General features: G+C 40.6%; 1 protein-coding gene across 1 annotated transcript in view; it reads right to left on the minus strand.

Annotated features, from left to right (window-relative positions):
* Positions 1-799: 799 nt before the first annotated feature.
* The window catches only part of LOC111647059 (disco-interacting protein 2 homolog C), a 296,922-nt gene continuing 279,773 nt past the window's right edge, over positions 800-17,948 (minus strand). The window contains 11 exon segments of the mRNA XM_087171235.1: positions 800-4,357; positions 4,765-4,888; positions 5,586-5,760; positions 6,285-6,359; positions 6,460-6,517; positions 8,610-8,671; positions 10,664-10,693; positions 12,832-13,002; positions 13,100-13,268; positions 13,920-14,050; positions 17,771-17,880. Coding sequence (XP_087027361.1) covers positions 4,105-4,357; positions 4,765-4,888; positions 5,586-5,760; positions 6,285-6,359; positions 6,460-6,517; positions 8,610-8,671; positions 10,664-10,693; positions 12,832-13,002; positions 13,100-13,268; positions 13,920-14,050; positions 17,771-17,880 — 1,358 coding nt within the window. The 3' untranslated portion in view covers positions 800-4,104.

Below are 17,948 nucleotides of genomic sequence, written 5' to 3' on the forward strand. Positions count from 1 at the left end.
CTACGTGCAGGTATGAGAGAGCTGGGTGACTCAGAAAAAAGGTGCAATTTTGTAGAAAAAAGGTGGGTTTCTAAAGAAAATTCCAATGCATTTCTAATGCATTATTTATTCCCAGTTTTTTGGGAATAACTTTGGGAAAAGTTGGAATTTTAACACCAAAAGTCATAGCACCCCTTTCGGGATCAAGACGCACGTTTTGATGTATATATTACCGGGGTTTTCTCAAAGCTGCGGGACGGGTTACGTGCCGAAATTTGGCGGAAGAATAATAAACCCGAAACAGAATATTAATAGATGCTTCGGGGCTCTGCCCTCCTCTCAGCTATTCTAGCTGTAGAGGAGTGCCTCGGAGCTGAGCACCCGTGGCACTAATTAAAAAGTCACGGGATGGATACAAAACCATTTCAAAGTCGCTGAACATCCCCTGGAGTTCAGGTAAATCCATCATTAAGAAAGACGTGTAAATCTGCCTAGAGCAGGCCGTTCCTCACAAACTGAGTGACCGTGCAAGAAGGAAACTAGTGAGGGAGGCCACCAAGACACCTATGACTACTCTGAAGGAGTTAAAGGCTTCAGCAGCTGACATGGGAGAGACTGCATATAACAACTGTTGCCCAGCTTTCACTAGTCAAAGCTTTATGGGAGAGTGGCAAAGAGAAAGACACTTTTGAAGAAAGCTCATATTAAATCTCGACTAGAGTTCGGCTAAACTAAAGGCTTGTAAAGGTAGCGGGTAAAATGAATGCAGCAAAATATAGGGAAATCCTGGAGGACAATCTGATTCAGTCTGCAAGGGAACTACGACTTGGGAGAAGATTTATTTTCCAGCAAGACAATGACCTGAAGCATACAGCAAAAGCTACAGAGAGGTGGTTTAAAGACAAGGTGAATGTTCTGGAGTGGCACAGTCAAAGCCCAGACCTCAGTCCAGTAGAGAATATGTAGGAATGTGTGTGTGTAGGTAGGTATGTATTCATGTATGTATATGTGTATGTTATGTATGTTTGTACAGTACAATAGCAGCAGGTAGGACTCACCAAAATGAAACGGTGTAATGTTTGTCAAACCTGTTTTAGTAATAAAATTTCCCCAAACTTGCAAAATATAAACAAACAGCAAACAAGACAGTCTTTTTTTTTATTGTCAAAATTGTTGAAATATTTATTTAATTGAAAGACAAGTATGTCAACTCAAATAAGACATTTTTAAAACCTTAAAAAAAAAAAAACATACAAGGGGACGTAACATTTTGCTGATAAGAGAAACAAACGGTGAAGAAAGTGCTTTTTCTTAAAAAAAAAAAAAAAATCCTCATGTTGAAACTAGAACATTCTCAGAAGCATCAACCTCGAATCACGTCTTACAGACTGAAGGTTGTGTTCCTCCTCTGACCTTCAACCTCTCCGCTGCTCTGTAATGAGGTTAAAGGGTCTCAGGTTAAAATGCCTTCAGCCTTCTGCTTCCTGTTTCAGTCTTTATTCCTGTCGTGACATCACTGTAATGAGCCCTGATTGATCTGTCCATGTAAAAAATATGAGGGACCTCTGACTCTTTGATATTTACAATAGTGGCGGCCGCTCGCCTACCTGCCATGTCGGGGGCACTCGAAGGTCTTGATGAGGATTCACCTTTTCCCAGCCGGAGGTGGTTCAAAACAAAAACATAGTCCAGTGCTGCCGTCGGTCTGTGTGAACTGAGGACTCTCATCCCAGAGAAACTAGAAGTGGCTGTTTTGGCTATTTACCACGTTATTTATGACATTTTTAAAGACCAGTTTATTCTTTAATAAACACGACATATGAGGAGTTCTGATCCTCACAGATTTAGAGAGAAACACCAACTACAGTTTCAACAAACTTGACATGTACAGTATAGTGTATTTGTTGTTACAGGGCAATGTTGTAAGTCCCCCTGGTCTCCACTGGAGGTCAGCAAATGTCCTCAGCCAGTTAATGTGTTTTTGTAAGGTTACAGAGCTTTGGTTAATGATCCCTTTCAATAGTCATGTGCCTTTAGTTTTCCAAATGCAGTAAGTCATATGTTTGAAAAATGCGATCTGTTCCTCAAAATTAATGTCTGCCCTCAAATATATATATATATATCTATATATATATATCTATATATATAGATATATATAGATATATATATATATATATATAGATTGTGGCTGTTAAACAACATGGTGTCATTGAATTTGAAATAAGAGTTTAAAATGTTTAAACCTGGAATTTGTGACTTGAATCTGCAAATCATGTCTCATCTGAGCCTGTGTTATAATTATAATTACTTAGTTATACTGCAGCGCAGAGTTAAGGCTGAGGTGGAAAAGTTGGTGCTTTAATTAACAGAAATATAATAACGGCTGATGAAAACAGATATTTCAAACATTAATATTCTCGCTAACGTCCTGTACAACCCTTAAACTTATAAGGTGCCCATTGTGTGTATCCTTCCTCATAAAACATTTGCAAAGTATTTTAAATCGTGCATTTACCAACTAGCAGTCGTCTTCACTGTGGGTCTCTGCGCAAAATGTGGACCCACTCAAAAACATTGCTCCGTAAAAGCAGGTTCTTTATAAACAAAAGCTCTGATATTACGGATGTTGTCACTTTTATAAAACTCAAATCATCAAAAATCTATAATTTAAAAAAAATAATTAATTTCTAGCTGGGTGAGACAAAGTCTTACCACAATAAAGAGCAGAGGGAGCAAATAATGTAATTTTATGTTTATTAATATGTAAATAAAAATCAACTGAGGGAATTGAATAAAAATATTGAGGGAATAATTTATAAATTAAAGGCACAAATGACATTTTTTTTTAGGGATGATTTATCAAAACGTCTTTGCTAATGTTTATGGAGGATGAGCTTCAAAACTTTTACAGATTTAATCTGATAAAAGTTGATGTTTTGGTTCAGAACTCTTCATGTTTCAGTAGGAATGAAACTCTTCAGTTCATCTAACAAATTTCTTTTTGACTGACGTCAACGTCTCAGACCGACACGCAGATAAAAAGCATCACGTGTGAAACTGCTTCTGTCCGGGATGAATCCTTTAACTCATCTTTTCATATAATTTTTAATCATATATTTCTATTTTCCTTAATATGCTTGTTGTGACTCTGTTTCACTCATGATAATACAATGCGTTTTTGTTTTTTTTATATTAGCAAATATTCAAGAGCAAAACATTCTTGAACGTCTCGTCATATACTTCTAAAAGAGAAACAAAATAAATTAAATCAGTTTCTTTTTGTACATACTTACATGATATGAATTTATGTATTGTTCCGCTTCTGTCGAAGCGTTTGTACGGAAAAATAAACGGAGTTAAAGGCTGCAGCTGTTAGTTTGTGAAAGTTAGCACACTGCTTTCCCGCTGAAATGGGACGGACACTTCAGGAAATAATGTTGAATTAAAAAAAAAAACACTTACGCTTACAAAACAAAAGAAAAAACAATAAACAAGCTGACATGAAACAAATGGTTAGTACCTCATCGTAAAATCTAAGGGCAGCTGCGATCCGCCCCCCTCAGACCCCGCCCTCGTATCAAAACATATCTCACACTTTGTAATGGTTGATATCGTAAAAACATAAAATATCATTTTTGCCATAGTTTGTTTTGTTTATGTGTAAATATCCTTTTCAAAAAAATAGCCTAAACTTTTCAGAGGACATGTTAAAAACAAACAAACAAAAAAAACTTAATGGGAAAATATAGAATGAGCCAAATGTAGTTTTAAAAGCCAGAATCTTTGCTACGGTAACGATTGTCCTTTTCTGCCTCACGATTGCCTCTTGTCAGTAAACAGTCGGCACAGATGGGGGGGACTACTTTCTTGCCCTGGAAGGAGGTGGCCGCACTTCCTCTCAGGCTGAGTACAAACTGAAACCACGGCCTGAATGCTAATGTTAACCTAAATATAACCACTTGAGTTTTGCCTGAGATACAAATTTCAGGGCAAAAAAGTCATGAATTCCTCCCGCTATGCCAGGAACTCCGCCTCAGACTCCGGGTGTTCTTTTTCAGGCCTCAGGAGCAGACAGCCTCAATAATCCTTCATCCACCGGGGGGGGGGGGGGGGGGGGGGGGCTGGCTACATGTTGTAAGCCACATAGATGGGGTCCAGCTGGTCGGCCAGGAAGCCGTCACGCAGGTGCATGCGCTGCTTCTCGCCGCGGGAGTTGATGGGGATGACGCCGATGTCGACCACCACCACTACGCCCACGATCAGGTAGTGCTCCTCCAGCACCACGTTGGTGACCAGGGGGACCAGGTCCAGGGCCTCCTGCTCCGAGCCGTCCAGCTCCACCACCACCACCAGCAGGTTGGTCCACGTGAACACGGCGCTGGAGGCACAGAAGAAGAAACCACGGACATGGGAATGTCTTTTTTTGAATACATTTTTTTACAGCAGCTTCTTTTGATGCACCAAACGCACATACAATCAATCATGTAATAGGTATGGTTATGGTAATTGCTGGAATCTGCAATTAACAATTATTTTCGTTATCAATTAATCTGAACGTCACAACTTTTCAAAACCAAAGGTGACGTCTTCAGATGTTTTGTTTTGTTCGAACAAATGTCTAAAAAGTTGATCTTATAATGAAAGATTATGAAGAAGAGAGAAGCTGGCATCAAAAAATGTTTGATAAAAAATGAAAAATGTTTAATCAATTATGAAAATAGCTGCACACATTAATGATTAATCAACTAATTAACTTGTGTTGCCGATGTCCGTCGTGTTCCTCACCACTCTGTGATGCTCTTGTGCGTCCTGATGACGGACGTCTCGATGTCAATGGGGTGGTAACGCATCCCTCTCAGCTCCATGGCCTCTTCCAGAGCACCGACCACGTACAGGGCGTCATGACGCTCTACACACACACACACACACACACACACACACACACACACACACACACACACACACACACACACACACAAAATTCCACTTTGAATTGAGAATAAAAGAAACTCATAAATCATTTAAAATGACAGAATACTTGTATCTGTATTGTGTGTAGGTTTTTGCCAGCATATATCTGTCTGTCCTCTGATCTCCGGCTTCTTTAGACCTTCACAGGCGACTGACCCACAGTTTAAGTTTGTATGTTCTACAACCTCAGACGTGTTAATTCATTAATTTGGTTGGAAAATTCTCACTGTCAGTAAATGATGTAGTGACCAAAGGGCTTATCCCTCCACAGGTTCAAGTTATTTTCTCAGTGATCATAAAATACAGTCATGAGATACATTTCCTTGTATTTGCTGCAGCCAAAAATATGATTTCAGATTCCAGTTACTCATTTTATACCAATATCCCACGACAGTTTGAATTCCAAAATTGAAACAACATTACACTGAGTCAGATCTGTTTGTCAAATAGGAACATCTTCACCAGCAGTGTTTAGAGCATCATGGGTAATGCTGTAATGGATCCCTTCAAGCATTTCAAACCAGCCCTGAAGCTGTTTAACCCTCCTCTCTGCCATATGAAACCATTAGAGGTCAGCTTCAGCCCCGTCAGTCACACACTGACAGTATTCGAGCAGCCGGCCGCCACGCCCTCACCTCCGCTGGCGTCTGTGAGTTCGGTCCTGCGAAGGAAGCCCAGGTATCCGGTCCGAGCCCAGATGGTCTGTGTGTCCCCGAAGCTGAGTCTGGAGTTGAAGTGGTCCGACTGCAACGCCTCGTCTCCGTAGACGGTGAAGTAGCCGCTGGCGTTGTGGCCGCTGTGCACCCAGATCTACAAACACAGACCACGTGGAGCCACAGTTAGATAGCCACTGTGTGAAAATGGGAATCTGACTCTTATAAAAAGAACAAGGTCTAAGGAGACAGTGAAACTACTGCTGCAACAGCTGATTACATTTTCAATGAATCAATGAGTTGTTTATGTCTATAAAGAAAAAGTCAAATTGTTTTCCTGTTGCTTGTTTCGTTTAGTTTCTAATGAGTCACAGGAACATTGGAGAAGCAGAACAGCAGCTTAAAGTGATTAATGAATAATTAAATGATTTAAAATGTAAAATTCTGTCAAGTAACTAATCCAGCAAATAATATGAATTATTGTCTCAATTTGCCTACTGTAAGAAATTTGCTTATAAATGTATGTTTTTATTTTCTAAATATTGGAAACAAACTAGTGTTGATAACTCTGTGGTCCAACCAGTATTTAAATGAATCTGAATTTCCCACTTCACTGTTACAGTTTTCTGTCTTTATCTTGACTTGGGTAAAAAGTGATTTGTGCTTCAAGCTCAGACAAACCTCTCCCAGATGTGACTCTCCCATTGGTCCCTTGGTCTCTGGGTTGGCGATGATGATTCGGACCCCGGGTAAAATCTGTTCAAAAAGAAAAGAGCACAGTGAAAACATCTGCATCAGCATTTCAAATATTTCAACACTTCACCCAAACACACACACGAAAAAAAAAAAGCCTCACCTTCCCAGACTCCATCAGTGGAAGGCTGTGTGGTGACCCCCTCTCTACTAGTCGGACCCTGTGGAGCAAAAAAAAAGTTCGAGCATTAGAGAAAAAGAAGAAAATATTCAATAAAAATGTAGAAAATATAAAACACAAAATATATAAATACATATTTTATTTATAAATAATATATGTAAAATATAAATATAATATCAACAAGTCATTTTATGTTTTTATTTCTTTTCTTTTTTTACTTTTCAGAAATGTATTTATCTAAATGAAATATATTTATATTTGATTATTTTATTATTGTTATTTTATTTATTTTTCCTCTGGTTAAAAAAGGACAAATAACTGTCCTTCCTCCTCTGAATAAAGTATTTAACATATCACAGTCTGTAGTTTTGGAGGATTTGATTTCTACATTAAAGACTGTCGACCCGCTGCAGGGAACAAACCTGAGGCATTTCAGAGTGGAGTCTCTGTTGTACATTCGATTTGCAAATACGTAATTTGAGATGAAATAACAAAGGCCACTGGGGAATAACAGTAATTATACTTTTTGTTTTGACCACTACAGTTAAAATAAAATTATTGATCCCCGAAGGAGAAAGCGACAGAAGTGGTTCGTCAGATTAGAAACAAGAAAGTCTGAGCGTCTCTGGCATGAGAGCAGATGTGCTTAAATCAGCAGTGATTACATGTAATCATGAGCGCTGACAGTTATATTTATACACAGCAGGACTGAGCAGCCTCGCCGCTTCATGCACTCCGACTTCTCTGGAGGGAAATGACAGCGGAGCGGTCGCAGACACCAGCTGAGCTACGTAATGATCAGCTGGAACAGAGAGCTGAAGTTTCCCTCGACACTCTGGGAAACTTTCGGGGCTGGTTTCAGCTCCTGACATGGTTAAATTTACATTTTACAGTTTGGGCTGTGAGCTGGCGTCTGGCTGAGCTGAGGTAGGCCTCAACATTGTTCCTTTAATCCCACGGGACCACCCTGTCAGGAGATATTTGAATACATTTTAGTTCAGCTTGTTATCCAGGAGATGCTGACCATCTCTCCCGCCTGCAAACCGACATGAATACTGACGCTGAGCTCCGGTTGGTTCATGGAGTCAGACTTCTCAAAAATAAATTCTGGAGAATCCTGAATTGCTTTTTGTGGTGTCACCCAGCATGAAATGTGACTCATACTGGGTTTGATGGGCTTTTAAAGTGCATCTTCCTCAGACTGGAGGTGTTTTAGAGGAGGAGAGGGTGACAGCCGCGGCGTCAAGCTGACATGACTGAAATCGTCACATTGTATTGGAGAAACTTTCAGCGTCTCATTATATTCTAACCTTTTACTATCAGGGCAGAGTGACGGTTCTCAGCTGCAGATCAAGTTTCGCATTACAATAAGAATCTTGAGCATTTATTTATTCTCCACAAACACAACTCCCCACTGACGCTGCCCGGCAGACGACAGGAACAGAATATACTTAAAGTCTGGGTGTGAGAAACAACCGACTTCTTGTGGGATGAAAATTCACATGAGAACAAATGGAGATCTTTTTACTGAGCCAAAAACAATCATTTCATAAATGTCAGCTGATGATGCAAAAACACAAAAGGAATCTCACAACTAAAGCAATATGGAGAAATGTTCCAATAACAATGAAGTAAACTGAGTATGTGGTTTGGTTTAAACTGAACTTTTCTTTCTTTCTCTGGAAATCAGCAGCTGCTAATAAACACAACTCAGATGACCAAACCCAAACAGCTGCCTGTGTTTTTCTCTACACTTAAAACTAAATTACATAACCCAACTGTGGATGTTCCCTTGAGATTATTAGGAAATGATGGAGTTTTAAAAATCCATTTTCGCTGCTTCACTTGAACTACAACCACTTTATTTTTTGATTTTTACATTGCACATGTACAGAACAGCAGAACAACTACATTGCATTGTATATTGTTATATACAGTATTTCTATTTTATCTCATTTATTTTAGATTCTGTTTCTATTCTTACTTTAGTTCTTATTACATTTTTCCCCTTGCGTTGCTATTCTTTTGTGCTATTGTGTCAAATTTGAATTTCCTCTTCAGGGGATCAATAAAGGTGCACCTTACCTTATCAATACGGGACCTTTAAGACAGTCCTGCTTTGTTCAACTCACCTGTCGTGCCGCAGCGCTCTCATATCAACGTACACGGTCGTGGGGTCGGGTCCTGAGGTTCCCTGAGAAACGCCAACAACAACAGAGTTATACACTGCAGGGGTCACGCAGCAACGTGTTTCTATGCATCTACTACCATTACACAACTGCGTGACAAGACACGTCTACCGCTACAACCACTACAGCTACGTCTACTCCTACCAGGCTGCAGAGGATGCTGCTGCTCGTGCATTAGTGCTCACAGAGACAAGCTTTCCCTTCACAGCAGACGGAAAAGCTTTGGGGTTTGAGAGTGAAGACGGGAGCCCAAAACTCCTCCACAACATTCATCACAAAACGGTGGAGAGGACAGTGTGGGAGCGACAACAGTGGTGGATGATTTATGGAGGAAATCAGCAAAAAGAAAAAAACGGATTCAAAATTTGTTAAAAAGAAGATACCGCAACAGTGACAGAAGCAAACCAACACACTTTCTGAAACTGACGTGCAAATGATAAAAACTGTTGTTTAGAGGAAAGAAAAGAGGGAAGAGTGAAACTAAACCAGGGGAAAGAAAGATGGAAGAGCGGGGTGATGATGACGTAGTTTACATCCTGGTACATAAAAGCTCTTTAGTGGCAAAGCTCGACACATCTGCCCTGGAAAAATACACACACACGTGACAGATATCGTCTAAATCTCTTCATTAGTTATAAGCTGAACGTTTGATTGTGAGTGAGAGTGAAAATTTTGAAGAAAAATGAAGAGAGAGAAAAGGGAAGAGATGAAGACCCCCCCCCCAGTTTCCGACCTCTCTCTTCCTCCACCATCCCCCCCTCCTCTTCTCTCTCAGAGGTGATTCGGGATAAAAACAACAAGAGCCCACCACCCACCGGACACACAGCAGCAGCATGCTGGGAGTCAGAAGCCCACACACCCAGAGCACAGAACGGCAGGTGTAGCGCTACACGTGCTACAGCAGACCCTGGATCAGTAAGTGTCCGAAATGGATTTAATGACTTTTCTTGGAAAATCTGGTCTGGTCTGGTAAGATGGAGGAGAAGCTTTGTCCCAACTCAGAGGCTGGATCCTCCAAAGTTCGCATTTCTGGACATAATCTTTTGTAGCATGATGATAAAAGAGGCTAATGATTATTTTCATTATCAATTTCTCTGTCATAGTTTTTGACATCTTGAAATCGATCTGTCTGAGTAACAGGCCAAAAACTAAAGTGTGGAACCAAGAGTTTGGCTCTTTTGCTTTTATTTCTGTCGATCAACTCAATCAGTTGACGAATCCAGACAGAGATGAAATGATGAAAGACTGAGCTGCTGCAGAGAGTGAAACCCTGAGTTGAAGGTGAAATCCAAGATGTGAAACACAAGGAATCATCAGATGAAGCCTTAGTTTAAAAAAATAAAAAATAAAAAATAAAAAATACTGCGTTTACAGTTCAATATTCTCCTGTTTTCTGAAACTATCTAAACCAGTGGTTCCCAACCTTTTCCAGCTCATGGCCCATTTGACACTTGAAAATCTCAAAAGATGTTGGTGGCTCACATCCGACCCTGTAACAATATGGAGGCCAAATAATGGCACAGAGCACATAGTCACCATCTGTCTCCATTTTGATTATTTGGTTTTTAATTTCTCCTGTTTTTGCCATGGATGTAATCTTATAGCACATTATCAGACTGAGATAAAGACAAGTATAAGATGTGCTTTGGTGACAACAACATAAAATCATTTTGTTTTCACAGTGATAGGAACTTTTATGTTGTTGTCTAAATATGAATGATAAATATGTAGTTTTTAAATATCATTGTATTTTAAAACATTTAAAAACATTATATATTATCACATCTTTTCAACAACACTGTAGCCATGTGTTTGGCAAATGATTCGTCGGCCCACTCGCAATGCCTTTGCGGCCCACCAGTGGGTCCCGGCCCACAGGTTGGGAACCACTGCTCTAAACCTCAAGCTAAAGCCAGCTGATGAGTGATGTGCTGACAAGAAGAGGGTGTGGTGGTGGTGGTGGTGGTTGGGCGCGGGGGTTGATGGTGGTTCCCTACCTGGTCGGCAAGCTTTCCCAGCCTGTGAGGCTACAGCAGCAAAGAGGAATGGAGGAGGAGGAGGAGGAGGAGGAAAGTAAAGGGGGAAGAGGAGGGAGGAAGGGGGGAGGGACGGAGGGAGGGAGGGAGGAAGGAAGGAAGGAAGGAGGGAGGGTGGAGACAAAACCAAGTATGAGACATGTGGGCGGGGTTATGCATAAAACAAGGAAGGGAGAGGGAGGAAAGAACATCAAGATGGGAAACTCAAAGAAACAAAACAAGCATCAAGAACATAAAGATGTTTCAGCCAAATGTTAGTTTGGTCATTAACAGCAGCTGGAGGGTGATTGGTTAATTCAGAATACTGCCTGTATTAGTGTCTTTACAGCATCAAGGTATACTGACTGACTTATTTCAAGTTATGAGTCATGCGGTTCAAACTGCTGCTCAACAAACTGATGGATAAATGATTGTTTGTTAAAAGTGTAATAATAACTGTAATAATATTTCAACATTTCTTCATAGTGACTTTCATTTTCACCGTATCTCATCATTCCTGTCTACAAAATAGTCAGCAATATGTAAATTTAATAGAAAGTCAGACAATAACTTTAATTGGATCCTCTGGAGCGAATGAAAAATAATCCTTTTATTCCTATTCAAACTTTTCTTTGGGTTTAGCAGAAAGAAGAAAAGTCTGTAACTTGGGGAATAACCTCATTTGATCCAGTGATGGCTGAAAATCAAAGCTGAAATGTAAAAGCAATGATCAGCTTGAAATGGACGGATGAAACTGAACCTGAGAGACATACAGAGAGAAGGCTGGATGTCTCAGAAACCTGTTTGTCTGGATGAGAGACAGTTAGACAACAAAAACGATGGTGGCTTTTTCTAACTGTTGAGGCTGTTATTTCTCTGCGTGACTGAAAACCACACATCTGCAAAAGGCTTATCTGTAAATTCTTGCATCAACATCAGTTTTTTTTTTTTTCTACTTCAGAGACAGTAATCAACAAGTTTCAGGTGCTCAGCTGTTGTTAGAATCATTCAGCTGATTAACAAGGCAAGAACAACCAGAACTTCAGCAGTGATGGGCGAACCGGCAGACTCCAAACTGTAGAGTGTGAATACCAACTTCAAAGTTGTATCTGTGAATCTTAGAAAAAAGGGAGAGACGAGGCCACTGTCCCCGAACGCACCAACTTATCAGTGAACTCACCATTCTCTACATGTTCTCTAAGTGTTTACCTTGTTTCTGTCAGATGAGAAACAGAAATGCAACCAGCCCCAGAACAACACAAACACCGAAACTGAGCGGCTTAAAAAGATACAACAACTTCTTTTGTGGAAAAATCTTGATGGATGTCATACCCACAGTCAGATGAAGATTAAAAAATATGTAAAAAAATAAAATAAAATCTAAATCACTTTCATCTCTGTGTGTCCAATACAGAGATAGGCCCAGGATGTGTTCAGAGTAGCTTAGCACAAAGACTGGAAGAGGGAGGAAACTGTTAGCTTCCATCAAAATGAAACAATCACACATTCATGGGTTTTTAGAATTACTGATTTTACGAAAATACAAAACAAATTATAAATAATACAAACAAATTATTAACTAATATAACTAATTATAGTACAACGAGCAACACTGTGCTGTGTGCCGACGAAAAGCTAGTGGTTTCCTCCACTTCGTATTTGTACAAAGTAAAACTCAACACATCATGGACATAGAGAGTCTGTCATGTGTTCATCTGACTCTGGATAGGAGAGGAACACCTGCTTGTGCCTTGGAGACAAAGAGGATGCACAGGTGTAAACACAATCACTGACTCAGCTTGTTGTCATTTATAAGCTCATCTCCAGTTAAGTGGAGTTTCTGTTCTCTTTACCCGAGTATAACAGAGCTAATAGGCTTTTACTGGAATTTACCTTCGAGATCATTAGACACTTATTAAAATAAAAATCCCTGCTAACAAAAAGCTCATCCTCAGCTAATCTATAAACAAACAACAAAAAAAACAGATCAGCCCTGAACAATCAGCTGATTTATCGCTCATCATAAAGAATAAAAGCAGCTGGTTTCTCAAAGGTGAACGCACAGTTTCGACATCAAACCTCCAGCCAAGACATGTCCTCAGTCTCTGCGGGAAAGTGAAATGGAAGCAGAGAAAACCAGGAGCACTGACCTGCAGGCAGATCGCCAGGTTGACCCTGCAGCCGAAGGAAGTGCTGACAGCTCGAGGGTGGAGCCCCAGGTCCTTGAAGAGTTTGGAGAAGGACTGCGTCAGGGCTATCCTGGGACGCTCCTCTGCTACAACCACACAGGTCCTCACCCGAGACAAGTCCAAGCCTCGAGCCTAAAGGAGGGCGGAGAATGAGAAGCTGTCAGATAACATTTTCAGAGAGTTTACTGTTAGGTAAAACCATTATATGTACAGCAACCACCACCTTTACCTTGAGTGAGTCGGTCTGCAGGCCCAGGCCTTTGGTGCAGAGCTCCATGACGCTGTAGGAGCAGAAAGTGTCGCGGACTTTGTACTGACTGACAGCGGACAGCCACAGAGCCGGGTTCACCTCCAGCTCGGACGGAGGGATCAGGATGGACTGGTGACCTGAGTACACACTGCAGAGAGAAACCACACGAGCAGACTGAGTGTGGGAACCCAACACTTACACCCCAGATGTCGGGATTCCATCAAGCACCTGAATGCACCAACAAGAGACGGCGTTTTTAAAACTGCATCATCAAGTGACGACAACTGAACTTAAGAGTTTGAAAGATGGAAATCAACTAATATATTGCAGATGCTGTTCCCAAGGTGAAGAATCGATGTCTGTTTGTGAAGTACGAGCTAAACCAACACTACAGCTTTGATCCTTTTTAGAGACTAATTATATCATTACATTAGATGTTGTATTGACACCTTGTGGACAAGGTCTGTGTGACTTTCAGTGTAACTAACTGATGTTAATCTACAATATGTGGTATTTCTGTTATTCTAGAAGCCACAAACACACCTATTGTAAACCTGTACAGCCTTCTATCAAAGTACAAGAAGCATCTTCTCAACATCAACATCATTTCAACAGGTGTCAAACACCATCACAGGATGAACATGTGAAGGGGCTCATTCAAGCTCAAAGAAGTTCTTTAAGATGTTGGATTCTGACACTGTTGCTTTGCATTAATTCTGTGTGTTTGTGCGTGTGTGTGTTTATGGGTGTGTGTGTGTATGTGTGTGTGTGTGTGTTTGTGTGTGTGTGTGTGTCTGACCTGCAAAGGCACCAGAGGACGAAGCCCAGGCCACAGTACGGGTCCAGACAGATGGCGACCTCTCTGGACGGGTAAAGCTCACACTGCAGCTTGATGGAGCGGCAGAAGGCACTGGTGGCTGTGTGAGACATCTGCAGCACATGTGCACACACACACACACACACACACACACACACACAGAAAAAGGTAAAGTCATAATTTGCTCCTTTTTCCACTGCAACTTCTACGAACAAATGGTTATGTGTCAAGAAACTGGTCATTGGAAACGTGGGAATCTTCTCATTGGTCAGTTCACTTTTTTGATGTTTCTGTTTCTTTTCGAGCACAAATGAGAAACAGACCGTGCATTTTCTTCAGACTCACACACACAAAGAAAACATGAAGGATGAACTCCAACCCTCCTGCCCTGGTGGAGCTCAAAATGATTAATTAACCAGAAATATTAAACACAGAGCTGGGATTAGCATAACAAAACTTCTGACGTGACGGGCCGTCCGGTCACAGTATAGTGACCGGATGAATCGACCGCCTTGTTTCTCCTCTTTGTGTTTCGGCAGCGGCGCCGCCCGTTGTAGCGTTAATATTCCAGCACTGACTGATCTGCTCATTAAGCTCAGTGATTAAACATAATGGACAGGTAATTTAGCAGCACATGAGAAAATACACTGGCATTGTTTCCTCCTCCCCTGCTTTTCCCGTGCTGCTGATTAGTGGGTATTTCTTTCTTTGGTGTTCATTAATGAGACTTTTGTGGTGTTTGTGATGCTAGATGACGTGATCAACAGTCGATGATGGTGTGAATATTGTCAAAAGAAATATTTTGTGACATATACAGACTTCAATATAATGACCAGTGATGGAGCACTTGCTTAACAAACATATCTCAGATCAGTCACCTGTTAGCATGTTCAAATAATAAATAGTCAGACTTCAACTAGATGTGTAAATTCATCTGTTGCGCAAATCAGTTTAGTCCTTGACTATCTTAATCCTAACTGTGGCACAATGAATTCTGGGCAAATTAAGATTTCTTTCAAAATAAACAAAATTGCCAACCGAGGAACTGCATTCAGCCGCTCAGCTCTGTTTACCTCAGCAGAAAATGTTTGTCTTTTTGAAGAATTCTTTACTTCAGTCAAGAGTGAAACATTGAAAAGAAAAATGTGATTTGGAGAAAAAATTCCTGGATGTCGCTAAAAACGCTTTCCCTTCTCTTTGCTCTCTCCATTACAATGTAACCAAACCACAAATTATAAGACAAGTTTTCCTGTTTTTTGTTGTTGGGTGATACTGGTCAGTGCAGGTGTCATTGAATGTTACCATGGTAACATTGGTTTTAGGCCTGAGTTAGCTTGAGGGTAAAGTATCTAATGTTTCTGGCTTAAAATTAGTCAGTCTTTAACAGTCTTACTTGCATCAGACAAATCTAAGAGCAAAATTAAGACTGGACCAAAACTACAGACCAGTCTGAAATATCTTTGTGAAACAGGCTCCACAACTTAGGTAGTTGGTACAAATACAACTGAAACTCAACAATTCCTGGTTCCCTGGATCCCACAGCAGAAAAACAGAAAACAACAAACGCTGTTGCCCACTGGGTGCTAACACACATGCACCTGCACCACGCACAAGCACGCACATCCATAAAATCATTGTACAGCACTAGTTTACACTTACTAACAAGGTGACAGACCCATGGTGAGTAAACATTAATTTAAAAAGACATTGTTATATTTTGACAGACTTAACGGTGATGACTGTAGCCTGCTAATGCTAATGTTGTGAACTCCCAGCTAACTTTATGAGCTGTTGCTACGGTAGCCAAAACAAGCTAGCGTTCGCCTAAACAACCTACTAATAGCTTTAGCCACTGTAAACATTTTGTGTGGACCGTTGTTACAACAGTCGCAGATCACAAACAATAACAGTATCATTTCAGGACAGGAACATATTGAGGACATGTTGTTGTTAATATAATGTTAACAACTGAAACAAACTCAGCCTGAACTCGGTGTGCAGATGATGAAGTCTGTCTTTAAGCAGCTTAGATACGTTCAAGGTGTTTCCTCCTGTTGCACCGTTACTAGCTCTGGTCGTCTCTAACGATCCGTGTCAAATACTCAACAGTCGTGGTGAGTGTTCTCTTTCCACCGCCGACTTTTTGCTGCACCTGCACTGTTGCTTCCAGTGTTGTTATTTTACTGAGCCTGTCTTTGTTTGACTTCAGACTAGATGCTTGTCAGTAGGTTCTGACCGATTGGATGAGAGGCAATCAGCACTGGGGCTTTTAACTACATGTATCACTCTGCTTTCTATTAACCATTCATTTGTGTTACATTAACGGTCGTTATCTATCTTAGATTGTGACAAACTTTGCATGGCAAAGATGAATATATTTCGAGAAATAACATTTGAATTAAATTTTCTATTTTCAGTTTTATTATCTGGGAGCAGATGAATCTTCTCTATCTGCTCTCTGTGAGCGTCTATTAGCAGATTGCTGAGAAACAAAAGAAGCTTCAAAATGAATGGATCTGAGAGCAGGAGCAAGTTAAAGAGAAGCTTCAGTGGATTCAACACACACACACACACACACACACACACACACACACACACACACACACGCTCTTGCACTAAATGAATAGTGGCAGAGAAACAATGAGCCGAGTACAGGATCCAGGTTTGTTTTACTGCAGGAGGAATCAATAGCTGCTTTAATCTTTGAAAATGTCACCACCATCTATTTCCACACCTTCAGCACTCAGACTCTCAGCCTCCACCGCTCAGCTTACACTGTTGAATAAAGCGTTTGACCGGATAAACGCAGAAACACGTCGGTGCTTGTGATGATGAAGATGCAATTACAGTGATGCAGTGTTGAGATGTTGACCTTTAATCAGTGTTTATGGTCAAAATCAGACCAATGCAGAACCAATAACTATCCAATCAGTGTCAATTTACAACGTCATTGTTCAGCAACTGCTTCTGCGGCCAAAAAAAATTAAGTTTTGTATGAGGATCAACCTAAAAAGAGAGTTTATCCTCTGTCCACTAATCCAAGACATTTTGATAACTAAATGAGCTACTTTTGTTGTGTAATTTGTAGTTTGTTACCAAGTGAAACCAAATGCAAACAAACTTGAAACTAGTAATGGATTGTGTTAGTGTTAATACTGGATACAGGTGCCTAAAGAAAAACTGAGACTTTTGCTTGCTGTAATCCTTCCGACGCTTCCTACTGGCCATTAAAAGATCCCACCTGAATTAACTTTCTATTAAAGTGATGAAAGACAAAATTCATTATATTCCAAAATATATCTCACGCTATTATGAGACTTCTGCGTTACAAAAAATCAAGTGAACATCTTCCAAAGTTGCAGCATTTTTAGCACACAGTCCCTCCACTCAGCTCAACAAGTGTATGGAAACACAAAGACAGAATTTTCCACTAACTAGTAACAGTAACTCTGGAAGATATCTGCTTGATTTGACTTATTCAGGCTGCTTAAGCCTCATGTCAGATAAATTTAGGGATAAACACGAAACCGACGACTGCTGATTTTGTGGTTTGTGAATGCAGTTCTCACACAGACTTGAAAAGCTGTAAATCTATCCTTTAAGTGTCAGAAAAAGGATATTTTGACCTGATGAAAAGTCAAAGGATCAGCAAAGTCTTTAAGATTATTCCTCCTGGGACCATGGACTCACTCACCGACCGACACCTGCATTTTTTTCAAAGCTGCGCAGCTGATGTGGCTAAAAATGTGCTGAGAAAAACTGAGATGTCATGTGTAAGGGCCAGCGTTTGTGTGTGTGTGTGTGTGTGTGTGTGTGTGTGTGTGTGTGTGTACCTTGACTCCAGCGAGCATGCCGGTGGTGGAGACACTGAAGTCCAGGTAGGCCAGGGTGTCGGGGTTGGACGGTTTATACAACAGAGGAGGTTTCTTCTTTGGCAAATCATCTAAAAGAGAAAATCAACAGCATCACATCACTGCTGCTTCAATATACAGAACAGAACACGGTCATGAT

This window comes from Seriola lalandi, unplaced genomic scaffold, assembly GCF_002814215.2.
Source record: "Seriola lalandi dorsalis isolate HSWRI2012SDOR001 ecotype SW California unplaced genomic scaffold, Sedor1 jcf7180002054982, whole genome shotgun sequence".
In the NCBI taxonomy this organism is placed as follows: Eukaryota; Metazoa; Chordata; class Actinopteri; order Carangiformes; family Carangidae; genus Seriola; species Seriola lalandi.